Source organism: Schistocerca serialis, chromosome 5 (genome assembly GCF_023864345.2).
Source record: "Schistocerca serialis cubense isolate TAMUIC-IGC-003099 chromosome 5, iqSchSeri2.2, whole genome shotgun sequence".
Classification (NCBI taxonomy): domain Eukaryota; kingdom Metazoa; phylum Arthropoda; class Insecta; order Orthoptera; family Acrididae; genus Schistocerca; species Schistocerca serialis.
Genome location: NC_064642.1, coordinates 648,376,259 through 648,394,017, shown reverse-complemented (window position 1 = coordinate 648,394,017; position 17,759 = coordinate 648,376,259). Strand labels below are relative to the sequence as shown.

The window sequence follows — 17,759 nt, the reverse complement described above, 5'->3', positions numbered from 1 at the left end:
AGGCAGGCAGTGCTCATTTCGAAACTGCGTCCATTATTATCTGCCGTCGAACTAGGCCTCGTTGCTACGGAAAGGGGTTATCTGACGAGGCCATTTATTTGTATTCTTCTACGTTACGTTTCTTTATCAGAAACTGTCTGAGCATACCTGTGTACGAGTCTCGAATCAGTGAACAACTGTGACGCATGCAAGTGGGTTGGCAACTACGAAAAACGAGAAGCGCAGTATGGCACGCGACTAGCCGATTGGCGGAAGCTCTTCACCCAGGGTCGCCACTAGCGTTTACCCTGCCCTCGCTCATGCTGGAGTGAATAAAACTAGGATGGCGTTTATTAGGGAGCGGCATTTTATTTATTTGTTGAGGAAAGGGGAGGGGGCTGAGATTTGAATTCTGGATGGTCAAAGGCACAGAAGAAGCGATCTCTTTTTTACCGCGTCGTTTTATTAGTAAATAAACAGGCTTAGAAAGTAAGGGAGAAAAAAAGAAGACAAACAGCTGGAAAAGGAAGCGAGCGTTTCCGAGGGCCTAGAAGCTGAGAAGCGGCGTAGGCGGACATGCGGGGCGGGTCGGAGCTTGTGGGGGTGTGGCGGGGGCGTGGCGGGCGGTGCTTGGTGCTTGGTGCGGTGGTGCCGTGGTGCTGCGGCAGCGGTGCGGGTGGCGGCCTCGCCTACACACCGGTCAGCAGCGGTGCCACTTGGTCATTAGATGCACAATGCAGGTTCAGTCAGTACTGCCTGTTGCTCTGTTTTGACTGCTCATCCTTGGCAAGTTTCGGCTTGTTTTCCCGGATATACATACAGTTAACTGCTTTTGTTTCTCTAGTACTTGTCTGACAGAGTCTTGCTGTGCGTAGTGCGCCACAAACAACTGTGCAGCAGTATGTATAACTTTTTTTTTGCAAAGAGACTCTATTTGTTGTTTTGTTTTGTATTGTTATACAGAACAATGTCTCCCTTCCCCGGGCACGACGTTTAGTGCTGTTTTTGAGAAGGAGACCGAAATTAATTAAAAAAAATGAAACACAAAATGTACAGTATACACAACAGGGAAGATATTACGCTACAATATTTACAAATACACTTTAAATATACAGCCATCTCGTAACAGCAACCTTAACTGCAAAGAACTACTGTTACATTAATCAAAAGGCACGAGTTAATATACTTTTAATAGGTTATGTTCTGGAAAATAAGAACTTGGACATATTAAATAAAGACTATGAAGTGACTGATTAAGCACACAGTGTTTTGTTAGAGAAATGCTAATTTGCAAGTTAAAAGAGTCTATTTTAAGAATGTAGTTTGCAATAAGTGTTGATTATTACAGTAAATGAACTTATGTGGTACTTACAACTCTCGATTTCAATATGACACAGTTGCCTGTCCATGGGAAAATACTGCAGGTTCATGGGACACGACGCAGTAATGGTCAAGCTGTAGAAAAGAAAAGAGAAAACAGTCAGATAAGGAAGTCATTTTCTACAGTATGCCAGAATCTGTGGGTTTCGTGAATGAAAGCCATTACATTCAATGCCCATACATTTGCTTCACTACTTGGAACTTACAGTGGCATTAATAGTGATACATAAATTGCTTTTATTTGTAAAAAGAAACATTAAATTCCTATCATAACAGTAGAAATATGAAATCTACGTTTGAAAAGTAGTGAAATGTTCCAGACAGATGTCTGTCCATGTTTATGTATTGCTTGTGCTTGTTCTGTTTGAGATCCTTCGTGGCGACGGGTGCGAGGACAGAAACACGCCGACGGACTTGTTCGGCCCAACTTGTAGCACTTCTTTTCTGATTCGGTGCGAAAGAGCAGCTGCTGTCCTCTCTCTCTGAAAAGTCATTGCTTAAATATTGAAATTAATCGGCTAACTAAATTTGTTACTTGTAAATTGCCAGAACAGCTAGTTACGCAACTAGGATCGTCCCAATTACTACTATGGTTGGATGTAGTGTGGCAATAATAGGGCGTTTATTGGAGCAAATGGTTATGGTGCAAATAAGGGAAGGGAAGCTGCCTCGTAAGACTCACAGCGGTAAACAGAGCGAAAATTTTGGCCGTTGGGTGGAGGGACACTCTACTCTCTGGTGCCTAGAGCCCTGTACACAATATACCTCCGCTGCCCTCGACACAACTTGGCCACATCTTGCTAACTGTAAGGGCTCCTCGCCATTGGTTTAGACACGGGAAGAGCTGGGGGCGATTCTTTCAGGTCACCCCTCGCTTGTGTTGATACTGAAGCCAGATTGGCGCACTAGCCCAACGGAAACATTGAAACGGCGAGTCTGTAAAACCACCAAAATCCCGTGTTCTGTCTCATTGTTGTCTCATTTATTCGCGGCCATAGTGGAGTTACGTGGCCATCAGTACCTCCGCCGGCGAGTTGACCTGTGAGCTGTTCCCCTGAGGTAAGCCGTCCCACCATTACTCCACCTTCCGACGTTCTACACATCAGCTTAGGTTGACTCTGTTCACAGCGATTTCGGGCGACTAGCTGCAGTAGCAATTTACTACTAAGTGGTATAGGTGCATCAGTTGCAGGTCACTTTTCTACATTTTTGACATAGGTCAATGACCTTGACCTAGTTCTGGCCCCCATTTTGTATACATTTGTGACATCAGCTGACCTATGCCGTTGTTCCTGAGGAGAGGTTATCGACCTTTCAATGATGTCATAAGCCGCACCCCTTTCGCCGGCCGGAGTGGCCGAGCGGTTCTAGGCGCTACAGTCTGGAACCGCGCGACCGCTACGGTTGCAGGTTCGAATCCTGCCTCGGGCATGGATGTGTGTGGTGTCCTTAGGTTAGTTAGGTTTAAGTAGTTCTAAGTTCTAGGGGACTGAAGACCTCAGAAGTTAAGTCCCATAGCGCTCAGAGCCACACCCCTTTCCTGATGCTGTCACACTCAAGGGAAAAAAAATGGCTCTAAGCACTATGGGACTTAATATCTGAGGTCACCAGTCCCCTAGACTTAGAACTACTTAAACCTAACTAACCTGAGGACATCACACACATCCATGCCCGAGGCAGGAGTCGAGCCTGCGACCGCTGCGACCGTAGCAGCAGCTCGGTTCCGGACTGAAGCGCCTAGAACCGCTCGGCCACAGCGGCCGGCCTCACTCAAGACATCACACGCCAAACCACTCTTTTTGATTATGTCATCAAGAGAGGAATGCGGGAAATTCGACAATTGGTGTGAAATTCAAATAAAGACAGCAGTGGATGATAAATTTACACCCACCCGCTTACCACCCCCCCCCCCTACCCACACACACACACACACACACACACACACACAAACACACACTCTCTCCCGTCTCCCGTCCCCAATCAGAAGCTAGTGTTTTAGCCATTGCACAAAATAACGAATTGCACAAAATAACGAAAATGTTGTAAACTGTGTTTTCTGTACTGGCTTCAAAAAATCATTTATTGATTGGCTCTCCAGTCACCTCCATAAATTTTTGTTCTTGTTATTTCATCCCCATCGCCACGTACGGGTGGGGTGTGGGCTGTCAGCGGTACAGCTCTCTGCTCTTCAGCCAAGTGAATTAAAAAAATTATAGTGAGAATATACAAACAATATTTGGGCTGTTTTCTATTTTAAAGCAAAACTCAAAGACAGAAGTTAAAAAACGAAAGTATAAACATTTTAAAAACACATCGCAGTAGGGTGAAATTCATCTGATAGAAACACTGAAGCACTGCGAATTCATTGAAAATCTGAGGGACATGCACTAGTGTTAGAAGTGTTGCCGGAGGGTAGAGTATGTTCCATAGGGTTGAAGGATATGGATACATAGGAGAACTATGGAGACGAGACGTATTAGCTTAGGTGGATAGTGGGAAATACAGTCGATGGGGAAGACAGAGGTTGGGGAGGAGTGTGTCGTGTGGGTAGGACAGTGGTTGCAGTAGGACAGGAATAGGTGTGGATGGAGAGGGAGGGGAAGTGGAGCCTTGATGTGGAATGTTATATGTGGGGAAGAGATAAAATTGGTAGGAGGGATAAATATCAGGGCAGATCTCATTGTCTGGGAGAGGAAGTTGGTTGAAGTTGGGATAGGATAAGGAATGTGTGTACATGTAGGAACAGAATGATGCGTTTATGAAGGTGTGGCAGCATACCAGAGTTGGTGATGAGACGGGATACAATATGATGATTGAAATCTAGTTTGCGGACAGTATAGGAGATGCGGAGGTGTTCGATTAGGGTGAGGATGGATGAGAATTTGATGAGGTGGTGGAGGATCCAGGTGGGGGAAGGTAAACAGAGTAGAGTGCACAGCACTGAGAATTTTGAGGGCTTTATAGAAGTTCGTTGGGGTGGAGATCCATGCAATATTTTCGTAGCAGAGGATGGGCCAGATCGGGATTTTGTAGATGTGGAGAATACTGGAGGGGTGTAATCGCCAAGTTCGGCCTGTTAGCGATTTTAGTCTATTGTGGGCATTCTGTAGAGTGGTTATAAGGTGAGGCTTCCACGTTAGTTTCTGGTCGAGTGTTAGTCCAAGACATTTTAGTGTGCTAGTTAACTGGACAGGATGGTAATACCTGGGTTTTTGAGGCGTTGATGTTGAGGAGCTATTGGTTGCACCAGGAGATAAACTGATTGAGGTCACTTCCATAAATTTCATTGGGTACCATATATTATTTATAAGGACTGTTGGAATGAGTGTGTAACTTATTCTCTATAAACAGTTAAAAACCAAAATTTGCATTTCCACTTAAATTAACTACTTAGTAACACACAGTGGCTGAAGACAAGGTATACTTTATATAATAATCTGGAAAACCTCAGAACGCAAAATAAAATCAACTGCTGCTTTCATGCTCCTGTTGATCGTGTTTTCCAAGAGATGACTGTAATGGTAAAACATTCTCAAATTAATTACTTTTCACATCTGTGATGCTTGTAAAATGTCACAATATTCTTTTCAAGTCTAAAATATCTGCGAAAATGCATCATCAATGCAAAAAGAACAATGCTCACATCAAGCGTCACAATGTCATTTCCCACATACATTCATATCCGTCAAATTACTGCCTAAAACGTGATTGTGAATTTGTAACATCTGCCTCCTCGGCTTAGTGGTCAGTGTAAATGGCTGCCATACAAATTCTCATACAAATTGACGAGTTACTTCACGGAGTAATAGCGGCTCCGCAGTCTGAAAAGTCTGCAAAACGGCCGAGAGAGCAATATGCTGACAACATTTCCCTCCATACCACATTTAACGAAGCTGTAAGGTAGAGGATTTACTGTCTCCAATGCCACCTCCAATACCGTTTCTACAGTCACAAATAATAAAGAGTTGATATCTGAAGTTTGGCTTAAGAGATCGAAGCTAACGTAATCACGGTTATAAATGCAGAAAGTACATGTTAGCTAAAATACTAAACAAGCACACAAAAACTTCTCTGTGTCGCATCAAATTAAGTGCCTCAACACTATATCCATGCCTTCTGCAGATCTTACATCTTAAAGTATATTGCAAATTATCAATGTTACTCTCACGTCTAACACTTCTTTCTAAAACTGAAAGTTAAATCTTGCTACCACACTTTCCATGCACAGTGTACATTCGGATGAAATATTTCCGCAGATAAATTGTCTAAAATACTTATGGATCTCTCACTGACAGCATTAAATTCGTCTAGAGCACTACTGCAGATCAAACTTACAGCCTAACTTATACGAATAATTAGCAAAGTAAACAATGACCTCTCGCAAAAAGCAGTTAACCGTACATCTTGAAACCATATGACATAGCAATCTGTGAAAGCTGCTTCTAGTGGGTCGCAGATCTAACTCAAGGAGCGTAAGTGCAATGCTCAGTACAAAACAAGGAAGAAGTGAATGCGCCGCGTGGAGTGGCCGCTTGGTTAGAGGCGCCATAACACGGATCGCGCGGCCCCTACCGCCGGAGGTTCCAGGCTTCCCTCGGGCATGGGTGTGTATTTGTTTTTCTTAGCATACGTTAGTTTAAGATAGTTTCAGTAGTGTGGAAGTCTAGGGACCGATGACCTCATCAGTTTGGTCCATTAGAAATCCACACAAACACACACACACTCCACACACACACACACACACACACACACACACACACACACACACACACAAACACAAGAGTGAACGCAATGCTCTTTCCTTTCTTTGAATTCTTAATATAACTTATCGCTGAGTTTTCCTCTGTACACACCACAGACACATCCACAGTGAGAAAAACAACTTGAGTGTGCACCAAGTTGTATTTGTTATTTGTGGGTTGCCTGACCATGGAAAAGTAGTAGGACAGCGAGAGACGTCAGGAATGAGATTAACAGTTATTTATTTGCTCTAATGATTGACATAAATCACAGTAAAATTAACAGAGACCAAAGTTCTGCTGGCCAGAGTGGCCAAGCGGTTCTAGACGCTACAGTCTGGAACCACGCGACCGCTACGGTCGCAGGTTCGAATCCTGCCTCGGGCATGGATGTGTGTGATGTCTTTAGGTTAGTTAGGTTTAAGTAGTTCTAAGTTCTAGGGGACTGACGACCTCAGACGTTAAGTCACATAGCGCTCAGAGCCATTTGAACCAAAGTTCTCTAAAACTCAGATCAGTTTACAAAATGACTCTTCCACTGTGCGGAAATACCAAAAGTGTGTACGACAGTATGGAGCAAGCCCAAGATCTGCTTATCTGGGCAGCTCGTGAAATCAAAGTTAACGATACAACAAGACGCCACAAACGATAACCAAATGCAACTACACAATTTGTGTAGCACAGGCAGTAAGTGACGAGGTGCCAGGAATATAGATCATGCTATCACAATTTGCTGGCTCGTCTCCAGTACAGCTAATGTGTAATAATCAACACCAGACCGTGGATGGAGATAACTCCCACCCAACGACGACCTGGAGACGAACGCCCAGAATCTAAGTTCGCAGTCCCCCACTCTCTGCTTTCAAAAAACTCTACAAGGAGGGGATGATTCGATGCTGTTGCCGATGAGCTGGATGAGAATATTGATTACTTCGCTAAAGACAGGGGAACGCAGCAGAAACTTCCAACTCTGGCATACAAAATGTTCTTCAACGGGCACGAGGTTGGTACCAGCCTGGAGTAATGTTTCCTCGACTGGTCAGGACCTTCGCCCCAAGAATGTTGGTAAGGAGACTCAATTAGATTGCGTATCCAAAATTTTGGATTAACTCAAATGTCGTTGTCATGCTGGCTGGGTGGTGCCACAGTGTCTCGGTCCTTAATGTCCATACAGAAAAAACAAAAAAAAACTAGCTCAATTATTCTCTAGGAATGGCTATGGCAGCACTGCGCCGCCTCTCCTAAAGATTCACTGACTGCCTTCTGCCGACAGCAGGACCCTGAGGCCAAGCCAGTAGTGCAGTAGTCCAGAACTCACAAAATAATAACTATGAAATAGTGGTAAGAATGAAACAATGTCACATAGCTATGTGAGACAGTCGTGTCACATATGATCAGAATGCCTACCACTAGCATGCTGCAAAACGCTGTCATCTTCCACTGTTACTCGGTGGAAAGCTATATTTTCTCTGTAGTATGAGTATGTATCTCAACACTTTTTCCTCATCAAAGGAAGCATTACAGAGATAGGAAATTTATTGTGATGTATAAATCAGAGAGACGTTGATTTGACAGCTATTGAAATGTTGAACCTGATTTTTTGATGTTGTGGCTTACATGTCATGAAAATTAGTGATGAGACAGTGGAGTAGATGAAGAAGATGTGGAAATATGTTACCATTTCTATCCTGCATATTATTAGGTGGAAAGAATGATGGTCAGTGTAGAATGATGGCCAGTGATCAATGACAATCAGTGGTCAAAGTATCAGTAGTTAATGAAGAACAGTGGGCAATGATAAAGGTCAATGGCCAATGACAGACAAAATGGTTCAAATGGCTCTGAGCACTATGGCACTTAACTTCTGAGGTCATCAGTCCCCTAGAACTTAGAACTACTTAAACCTATCTAACCTAAGGACATCACACACATCCATGCCCGAGGCAGGATTCGAACCTGCGACCGTAGCGGTCGCGCGGTTCCAGACTGTAGTGCCTAGAACCGCTCGGCCACAAGGGCCGGGCCAATGACAGACAGTGGCCAATGATGATCAGTGATCAATGATAAAAATCTATGGTCAGTGATGATGATCATTGGTCAATTATGGTCAGTGACCAGTGATGAGTAGGGGTCAAAGATGATTATCAGTGGTCAGTGGTCACCGCTGGGTTGGTCAATGGAGAATGATAGTCAGTGGTCATTGATTGTCATTCATCATTGCCTTCTGAATTCCAATTACCTAGCTTCATAGTTCTTATTTACTTTCTAACCACCTGAAACACAAAGCAAGTGGGTACTATTAGGGCAATGATGGGGAGAATACCATTACCCTGAACATACAGTTTCATTCAACAACTATGTAATGCAATGTAGGATTTAGCTTGATGTTGTGTAATCAAGTAGGTAGAAGCAATACAACGAGCAATTAATTGTGATTTGTAGTATGGCTTCAAACAGGTATACTCACTTACTCGCAAAAACAGGCGAGATCGCTCACATTATGTGTCTTAAATATATAAGACTGCTTCTGATGGTTCAAATGGCTCTCAGCACTAAGCGACTGAACTTCTCAGGTCATCAGTCGCCTAGAACTTAGAACTAATTAAACCTAACTAACCTAAGGACATCACACACACCCATGCCCGAGGCAGGATTCGAACCTGCGACCGTAGCGGTCGCTCGGCTTCAGACTGTAGCGCCTAGAACCGCACGGCCACTCCGGCCGGCTACTGCTTCTGAGTCGACTTCAAACTACTGAGAGATGTGGCGCAGGGGTTAGCACACTAGACTTGTATTTGGGAGGAAGGACGGAAGAAAGATTAGGGTTTAACTTCTCGTTGGCATCAAGATAATGAGAGATGGAACACAAGCTCAAAAATGGGGAAGGAAATCGGTCATGCCCTTATAAAGGAAACATCACAGCATTCGCCTGAAGCGACTTAACGAAATCTTGAAATTCTAAATCTTGATGGCTGGATGCAGACTTGACCTATCGTCCTCCAGAATGCGAGTCCAGATTGCTAACACTGCACCATCTCTCTCGGTATTTTGGAGGATGACGATTCAGTTCCACGCTGTCATCCAAATTTAGGTATACTGCGATTTCCCTAAACAGTTTCAGAAAAATGCCGGGATGGTTGCTCTGAAAGGGCACAGCTGATGATACAGTCCGAGATTGTGCCCCATCTCTATTGACTTTGTAGTCGATGGAACACGGAGCGCTAATGTTCTTCATTTCCTTCCTCCAACTTCATCTGTTCGAGCCGACATTGAGAACATTTTGAACGAATAGTAGATATGCCTGGTACAGTATTCTCTGATTATCATTGATCACTCATCATCATTGACCAGTCATCATCAACCCTGACCACTGATCATCATTGACCACTGGCAATATTGATCATTGACTGTATTTGACCAATGATCATCGTTGCCAACCACAGACCATAACTGATCATTGATCACCATCATTATTCTGTTATCATCATTGACCACTGACCATCATTGAGCACTGACCAACATTCTCCATTGACCATTATTCTCTAAACCTAATAACATGTATGATAATCATCGACAGATATTTCCATATCTATTTCATCTACTGTGCCGATTCATCATTAACTTCAATCACAGCCGGCCGCGGTGGTCTCGCGTTTCTAGGTGCTCAGTCCGGAACCGCGCGACTACTACGGTCGCAGGTTCGAATCCTGCCTCGGGCATGGATGTGTGTGATGTCCTTAGGTTAGTTAGGTTTAAGTAGTTCTAAGTTCTAGGGGACTGATGACCACAGATGTTAAGTCCCATAGTGCTCAGAGCCATTTGAACTTCAATCACACATTTGTGCACACAACATCTATAAGCTATGTTCAATATTTCCCTAATGTATATTACAGAGGGACTACAGTTTTCCACAGTATGACAGTGAAAGATGACAAAATTTTGTCGTGTGCTAGGAGTAGGCATTCTGATAATACTGCTGTGCTAAATGCATTACAAGTTGTATGGTGAACTACTTTTTGGAATGTTGTCTTTGTTTATTTTGCTAATTCTCTGTGTGCTTGGGGCTATAAGGCAGAGTTGCAACAGTGATCTAAATGAATTTAATACATGGTGTTGTTGTTGTGGTTTTCAGTCCAGAGACTGGTTTGATGCAACCCTCCAAGATACTCTGTCCTGTGCAAGCTTCTTCATCTCCGAGTAACTACTGCAACCCACATCCTTCTGACTGCTTAGTGTATTCATTTCTTGGTTTCCCTCTACGATTTTTACCCTCCACGCTTCCTTCCAATATTAAATTGGTGATCCCTTGATGCTTCAGAACCTGACCTACCAGCTGATCCATTCTTCTAGTCAAGCTGTGCCACAAATTCCTCTTCTCCCCAGTTCCATTCAGTACCTCCTCATTAGTGACGTAATCTACCCATCTAATCTTCAGCATTCTTCTGTAGCACCACGTTTAGAAAGCTTCTATTCTCTTCTTGTGTAAACTATTTATCGTCCATGATTCATTTCCATACGTAGCTTCACTCCACACAAATACTTTCAGAAAGGACTTCCTGACACTTAAATTTATACTCGATGTTAACAAATTTTTCTTCTTCAGAAACACTTTCCTTGCCATAGCCAGTCTTCTTTTTATATCCTCTCTACTTCGACGATCATCAGTTTCTTTGCTTCCCAGATAGCAAAACTCATTTACTACTTTATGTGTCCCATTCCCTTATCTAATTCCCTCAGCATCACCTGATCACCTAATTCGACTGCATTCTATTATCCTCGTTATGATTTTCTTGGTGTTCATCTTATAACCTCCTTTCAAGACACTGTCCATCCCGTTCAACTGCTCTTCCAGGTCCTTTGCTGTCTCTTACAGAATTACAATGTCGTCGGTAAACCTAAAAGTTTTTATTTCTTCTTCTTTGGTTTTAATTCCTACTCCAAGTTTTTCTTTTGTTTCCTTTACTGCTTGCTCAATATACAGATTGAATAAAGCCGGGAAGGCTACAATCCTGTCTCACTTCCTTCTAATCACTGCTTTTCTTTCGTGCCCCTCGACTCTTATAACTGCCATTTGGTTTCTGTACAAATTGTAAAAGGCTTTTCACTCCCTGTATTTCACTCATATCACCTTCAGAATCTGAAAGAGAGTATTCCAGTCAATATTGTCAAAAGCTTTCTCTAAGTCTACAAATGTTAGAAACGTGGGTTTGACTTTCCTTAACCTATCTTCTAAGAAAATTCGTTTGGTCAGTATTGCCTCGCGTGTTCCAAAATTTCTACGGAATCCAAATGATCTTCCCCGAGCTCGGCTTCTCCCAGTTTTTCAATTCGTCTGCAAAGAATCCGTGTTAGTATCTTGAAATCGTGACTTATTAAACTCATAGTTCGGTAATTTTCCCACCTGTTAGCACCTGCTTTCTTTGGAACCGGGATTATTATATGCTTCTTGAAGTCTGAGGGTATTTCGCCTGTCTCGTACACCTTGTTCACCAAATGTTTTGTTCAAATCAAATGGGACTTAACATCGGAGGTCATCAGTCCCCTAGACTTAAAACTACTTAAACCTAACTAACCTAAGGACATCACACACATCCATGCCCGAGGCAGGACTCGAACCTGCGATCGCAGCAGCATCGTGGTTCCAGACTGAAGAGCCTAGAACCACTCGGCCGCAGCGCCCGGCAAGAGTTTTTTCGTGACTGGCTCACCCAAGGCTATAAGTAGTTCTAATTGATTGTTGTCTACTCCGAGTGCCTTCTTTCGACTTAGGTCTTTCAGTGCTCTGTCAAATTCTTCACGCAATATCATATCTCCATCCCATGTACGTCCTCTTCCACTTCCATAATATTGTTCTCAAGTACATCGCCCTTGTGTAGACGCTCTAAGTACTGCTCCCATCTTTCTGCTTTCCCTTCTTTGCTTAGGACTGGTTTTCCATCTGAGTTCGTGATATTCATACAGATGGTTCTCTTTTCTCCAAAAGTCACTTTAATTTTCCTATAGGCAGTATCTATATTACCCGTAGCGATATATGCTTCTACATTCTTACATTTGTCCTCCTGCCATCCCGCTTAGCCATTTTGCACTTCCTGCTAACCTCGTTTTTGAGACGTTTGTATTCCTTTTCGCTTGCTTCATTTACTGCATTTTTATATTTTCTCCTTTCATCAATTACATTCAGTATTTCTTTTGTTACCCAAGGATTTATACTAGCACTCGTCTTTTTATCGACTTGATCCTCTGCTGCCTTCACTATTTCATCTCTCAAAGCTACCCATTCTTCTGTTGTATTTCTTTCCCGTTCTTGTCAATCATTCTCTAATGCTCTCTCTGAAACTCTTTACAACCTCACAACCTCTGGTTCTTTCAGTTTATCCAGGTCCCACTTTCTTAAATTCCCGCCTTTTTGCAGTTTCTTCATTTTTTATAGACAGTTCATAGCCAACAGATTGTGGTCAGAGTCCACATTTGCCCCTGGAAATATCTTACAATTTAAAACCTGGTTCCTGAATCTCTTTCTTACCATTATATAATCTATCTGAAACTTTCCAGTGTCTCCAGCCCTCTTCCACGTACGTAACCTTCTTTCATGATTCTTAAACCAAGTGTTAGCTATGATTAAGTTATGCTCTGTGCAAAATTCTACCAGGCGACTTCCTCTTTCGTTCCTTACCCCAGTCCATATTCACCTACTACTTTTCCTTCTCATCCTTTCCCTACTGTCGAATTCCAGTCCCCAATGACTGTTAAATTTTCTTCTCCCTTCACTATCTGAATAATTTCTTTTATCTAATCATACATTTCTTCAATCTCTTCGTCATCTGCGGAGCTAGTTGGCATATATGCTTGTACTACTGTGGTAGGCGTGGGCTTGTGTCTATCTTGGCTACAATGATGCGTTCTGTACGCTGTTCGCAGTAGCTTATCCGCGCTCCTATTTTTTAATTCATTAATAAACCTACTCCTGCCTTACCCATATTTGGTTTCGTATTTATAGCCCTTTACTCACCTGACCAGAAGTCGTGTTCCTCCTGCCACCGAATTTCACTAATTCCCTTTATATCTAATTTTAACTTATACATTTCCCTTTTTAGATTTTCGAACCTACCTGCCTGATAAGGCCTCTGACATTCCACGCTACGATCTGCAGAACGCCAGTTTTGTTCCTCCTGAGTAGTCCCCGCCGGGAGATTCGCATGGGGGGACTATTTTACCTCCGGGATGTTTTACACAAGAGGACGCCATCATCATTTAACCATACAGTAGAGTTTCATGCTCTTGGGAAAAATCATGCATTGTTTCCCCTTGCTTTCAGCCTTTCGCGCTACCAGCACAGAAAGGCCGTTTCGGTTGTTGTTACAAGGCCAGACTGTTGCCCTTACAACTACTGTCCCTCTTCAGGAATCACATGTTTGTCTGGCCTATCGACAGTCACCCCTCCGTTGTGGTTGCACATACGGTACGGCTATCTGTATCGCTGAGGCACGCAAGCCTCCCCACCAACGGCAAGATCGACGGTTCATGGGGGCTAATGCATGATACAAAGATCGAATTTGCTTAAGTTGTACCAAGAAGTGAGCTGCGTGTATTTTAACAAATTTACATACAGTTTTGACGCCGAAATTTTTAATTTGAAGCTCCTTGGATCTTGAAAAGTGTAGTACTACTATCAAACTATCATCATTATCAAGTGCTGCTTAACCGAAAAGTGTTTGTCAACAGTGTCAATATGCAGGCACCATGCATTTTAGTAACTAATACTGACAACGTATATAGCTTGAAGATTTTTTCTCCTTGCAAAGTGCGAAAAATCTTGCACAGTTTCAGAAATAACAAATTTTATTCCGTTGAATTTTCATGTGAATCTGCATACAGATCTATGCTCCGCAAGCCACTTTGCGGTGTGTAGTGTTCCAGTCACGAATAGTTCGTGGAAAGAACGATCGCTGGTAAGCCTCCATTCGGGCTTGAGTCCACCTATTTTCATGGTCTTTTTGCGAAATATACATAGGAGGAAGCAATACATTTGTTGATACTTTTAGGACTGTACACTCTCTGAACTTTAACAATAAACCATACCTTGATGCAGAATGCCTCTCTTGCAGTGTCTGCCACTGGAGTTGGTTGATCATCTCTGTGACACATCTGTGCTTACAAGATGAACCTGTAATCGAAATATGCCATTCTTTTTGGGTCCTCTCTATTTACTCTATCAGTCCTATTTGGTACGGAGCCCATACTTCTTCTTCTCCTGTGGCACAACGGCCCTTACTGGGTCCTGGCCCCCTTAACAATCTTCCTCCACACAGCTCTGTTCTCTGCATTCCCTTCCATCTTCGGATTTCCGTCTTGCTGAGGTCAGCCAACACATTGTCCAGTAATCTAGCTCTAGGTTGGCCCTTCCTTCTGGTGGAAAACAGTCTACGTTTCATTATAAGCTTGGCCATCGTGTCATATGTTGTCCTCTCCCTTTGGCCTAAGCAGCGTATTCTTCGAGATTTAATAAATTCCACTAAATCTTTCTCCTGTATAAGCTCTTGTATTTCATGGTTGTACCAACCTTCAATCAACATCCACATTTCTGACCCATATGTAACAACTAGTCGCACAAAGCAATAGTACACATCTAACTTGATTGTTCATGTAATCAGAGGCTGCTCGTGTAACTGTAAGTATGCGTAATAGGCTCTCTTTCCTGCTCGAGTCTTTTCTCTAACACATTGTCTCATATTATTATCGTTGGTTAACAGGACGTATAACTAATGGAAGCAGGTGGCCCTTTTAAAACATTTATTATATCTCTTCAGATAATGTGGTGTTCTTTTTGCCTTCGAATTCGAGATTACCATGTATTTTGGCTTGTTTTCATTTAACGTAAGTCCAATTTTTGCTTCTTCTGCTTCCGTTATATCCTACATTTCTTTAAGACTGTTCACATCTCTTGCACAACTGCAATATCACCTGCACATGCACAGTCAGACTGGATTTTTTCGTTATTGTTCTTCTCTTGCCTATTTCTTGTGTCAGACTAGGGAGTGTTAGTTGAACATGACTGCAGAGAGACTATCACGCTGTTTCACTCCGACTATAAAGTTAAAACTCTTCATCATTTTGTTGTTCATTTGTACTTTCGCCCCTTTACGGCCTTCAACGTTAATTCAACTGACCTTTGCTTGTCACAAGTGCCCAATTCCTTTAGTGCTTTACACACTGCTTGCCTGTTAACACTATCAAAAGCTTGTTCAAAATCAGTATTATATTGATGAAGTTTCTCCATTACTTGTCTAATAACAAACAACTGGTTAAAAGTGTCTCTATTGGACGGAAACTACATTGATATTCTCCGATAATATTTTCAGTGCACTTCTCTATCCTTTCATTAAGCACCCCTTGAAAATATCTTGAAGGCTGCCTTCGGTAAGGTTATGCCTCTACAATTTTCACAAGCTACTTGAAGAGATTTGTAATTGTACTTGCATACTGCGATTGGCTGCCTGCATGTATGTGTGTGTTTGTGTGTGTGTGATTTGAAATTTCCATCACCATCTTCAACTTCTAAACTTCTCACCAATTTTGAAATTCCCCACATTCATCTCTTGATAAAATAATCGAAATAAGGGGTGTGGCTTGTTATTTAATGAAAAAAAGGATGTGACTTATGATGCCTTCAGAAGGTCTATAACCTCACCTCAAGGTCAGAGACCAAGATCATGTCACATCACACATTTAAACAAAGTGGTCCAGAATCTAGGTCCACTCTATCGACCTAGCTCAGAAATGTAAACAAAGTGACGCAGAACTGGCGTAACTGTACTCTTTAATTAGGTGTCACACAGTGTGTGTGTGTGTGTGTGTGTGTGTGTGTGTGTGTGTGTGTGTATGGATGTGTCTGTGTGTTTCATAACGTGTTCGGCAACCGGAGTAGGGAGGAGTTACCTTATTCCTTGTAAGATACAGTAGATATCAAAATAATTACAGTAAACGAACCTCTGTTGCAATTAGGAAAATAAATCCGTATTGCTTGTGTGATGGATACATTATATGATTATATTAGTTAGGTATGAATTAATTTAACTTTTACACCTTAATCATCAGTTACTACCACCAACGAAATCGATTCCTCCTACTCCCACCTCTACTTCAAACTGTCGCCACTTCCTGGGGGTTTGGTTACGAAGGTGCAGCTATGAAAATGGTGGACCGTAAAAGCCACGAGAATTCTAAATTTGTCTGTGTAATAAGCTGGTCGTCCTGTTCTGTGTCGCACGAAATGGACTGCTACTCGTTGTGTAGAGAGTCTTATCTGTCTTATCCTTCTCCTCATGTCCGTTAAGTTCTTGTCTGTCAGGCTCTTATCTGCGCACGTAATTTTTAAATTCTTTGACATGATCACATTCCAAATAGTTCCATTTCAGCTTCTCCGTAATCCCAATAGCCGGCGTTTCCCTTGCGTACAGTTTACACTGTTTCTGTCTAACATCCACGTAAATGTTTGAGCCATACTGTTGAAAAAGAAACTGGAAGAATTGAAAATACAGTAGTATCAAATAGGCTCAGATTTAGCTAGGCGGGTAACTACTAAAATGAATATGAGAAGAGAGAAGCGTAAAATATACCCTTATCAGAAGAAATAGTCCAGTGGATCGGCTGTTATGACAGCTAAGTTGGCTCTGGAATGAGAAGCAGAAGGTAACATTGTGGGGAACGACAAAGGTTATAAAGTTTATAGGGGATATTGGTTGTGTAAATATTAGCACAAGGCACTTATTTCTCCTGCTTCAGCCATCCTGTGGAATCTTGCTACTAGATCTTAGTTTCTTTCCATTCTTCTACTACTGAACCATTTCTAATTCTGCTATCAAGTAGACCGGTGCTACCATTTCTACGCCTCAACAACATTTTCGCGTTAGATTTGTGACGCACATTTTACGCAGAGTTTGCTGTCCATTCGTTTCAACAAGCCTTTCAAGTTTTCTCTACTTCAAACGAAACTGCGTTTTCATCTCTGAACCTAGGCATTGTCATATGTTTCATGGAGGTAACACTACTAGCCTGTAATATATTTTTGTAATTGTATAATTAAAAAATATATATTGGATATCTTTGCTTCTGTATGCAGACTCCGTGAAGTCTGTGACACAAACCGATGGCAGGGCTGTCGATCTGCTTACAAGCACAGTACAGCCTTTCTTCGCCACGTCTCTAGCATGGGTACGATGGCGGGCCCACCAATCTGGCCGCGTTTTACACCGGGAAAGATAACTAGGGTTATGCCAGACAACATAGTGGTGTGGGGCAAGGAAAAAGAGCCATATCATCTTCATCACTACGCCAAATCCAATGACGCGGCCGTTCCACATTTAGGCAGCGAAAAACATCTATGCTCCAATGAAGATGTTGGAAGATGAAATTCTCAGAATCAGCAGTGAGCTGTGTAAATAGCCACAACTGCAAAATATCAAAGTAAGTGGTACTCTTCACGGTCTTCTCACGGAAGGAAAACGGCACATGCCGCTTCATATGTAACACTGCACGGAAAACCTTAACCTTCGGCGAATCTCGTCCATGCGACACAATTTCATAAGGATTTTCAGTGACCCACATTCTCACATTGTGGTGATCAACCTTTCCAGATAAATACAAGGTTGCTTCGCCACCGAA

General features: G+C 42.5%; 1 protein-coding gene across 5 annotated transcripts in view; it reads right to left on the bottom strand.

Moving 5' to 3' along the window:
• Positions 1–17,759, bottom strand: part of LOC126481279 (gamma-aminobutyric acid receptor subunit beta) — a 593,225-nt gene that overhangs the window by 101,046 nt on the left and 474,420 nt on the right. For all 5 annotated transcript variants that reach the window (XM_050104914.1, XM_050104915.1, XM_050104913.1 and 2 more), the window contains exon 5: positions 1,352–1,434. In XM_050104914.1, coding sequence (XP_049960871.1) covers positions 1,352–1,434 — 83 coding nt within the window. The remainder of the gene's footprint in view (positions 1–1,351; positions 1,435–17,759) is intronic.